General features: G+C 72.1%; 1 protein-coding gene across 1 annotated transcript in view; it reads right to left on the reverse strand.

Annotated features, from left to right (window-relative positions):
- EGR2 (early growth response 2) overlaps window positions 1–409 on the reverse strand; it is a 3,667-nt gene that overhangs the window by 2,540 nt on the left and 718 nt on the right. The window contains 1 exon segment of the mRNA XM_010567946.1: window positions 5–409. This exon segment is cut by the window's right edge and continues 10 nt beyond it. Coding sequence (XP_010566248.1) covers window positions 5–409 — 405 coding nt within the window.

Genomic DNA, 409 nt, shown 5'->3' on the forward strand with positions numbered 1-409 from the left:
CGGCGGCGGCTCCTTTCCGCTCCTTCTGGCGCAGGTGGATCTTGGTGTGCCGCTTCCTCTCGTCGGAGCGGGCGAACTTCCTGCCGCAGAAATCGCAGGCGAAGGGCTTCTCGCCGGTGTGCGTGCGGATGTGGGTGGTGAGGTGGTCGCTGCGGCTGAAGTTCCGCATGCAGATGCGGCACTGGAAGGGCTTGTGGCCCGTGTGGATGCGGATGTGCCGGGTGAGCTCGTCGGAGCGGGAGAAGCGGCGGTCGCAGCCCTCGGCGGGGCAGGGGTAGGGCCGCTCGTGGACCGGCGTCTTGCTGGGCCGGTTGGGGTACTTGCGGGGCCGCAGGATGGGCCGCAGCGGCAGGTGATGCGGGCTGTAGGCGCCGGCGGGGAGCCGGGCGCCCGCGCCCTCGCCCCCGCC

The sequence above is a fragment of the Haliaeetus leucocephalus genome, unplaced genomic scaffold (assembly GCF_000737465.1).
Source record: "Haliaeetus leucocephalus isolate CR32 unplaced genomic scaffold, Haliaeetus_leucocephalus-4.0 Scaffold229, whole genome shotgun sequence".
NCBI classification, from domain to species: domain Eukaryota; kingdom Metazoa; phylum Chordata; class Aves; order Accipitriformes; family Accipitridae; genus Haliaeetus; species Haliaeetus leucocephalus.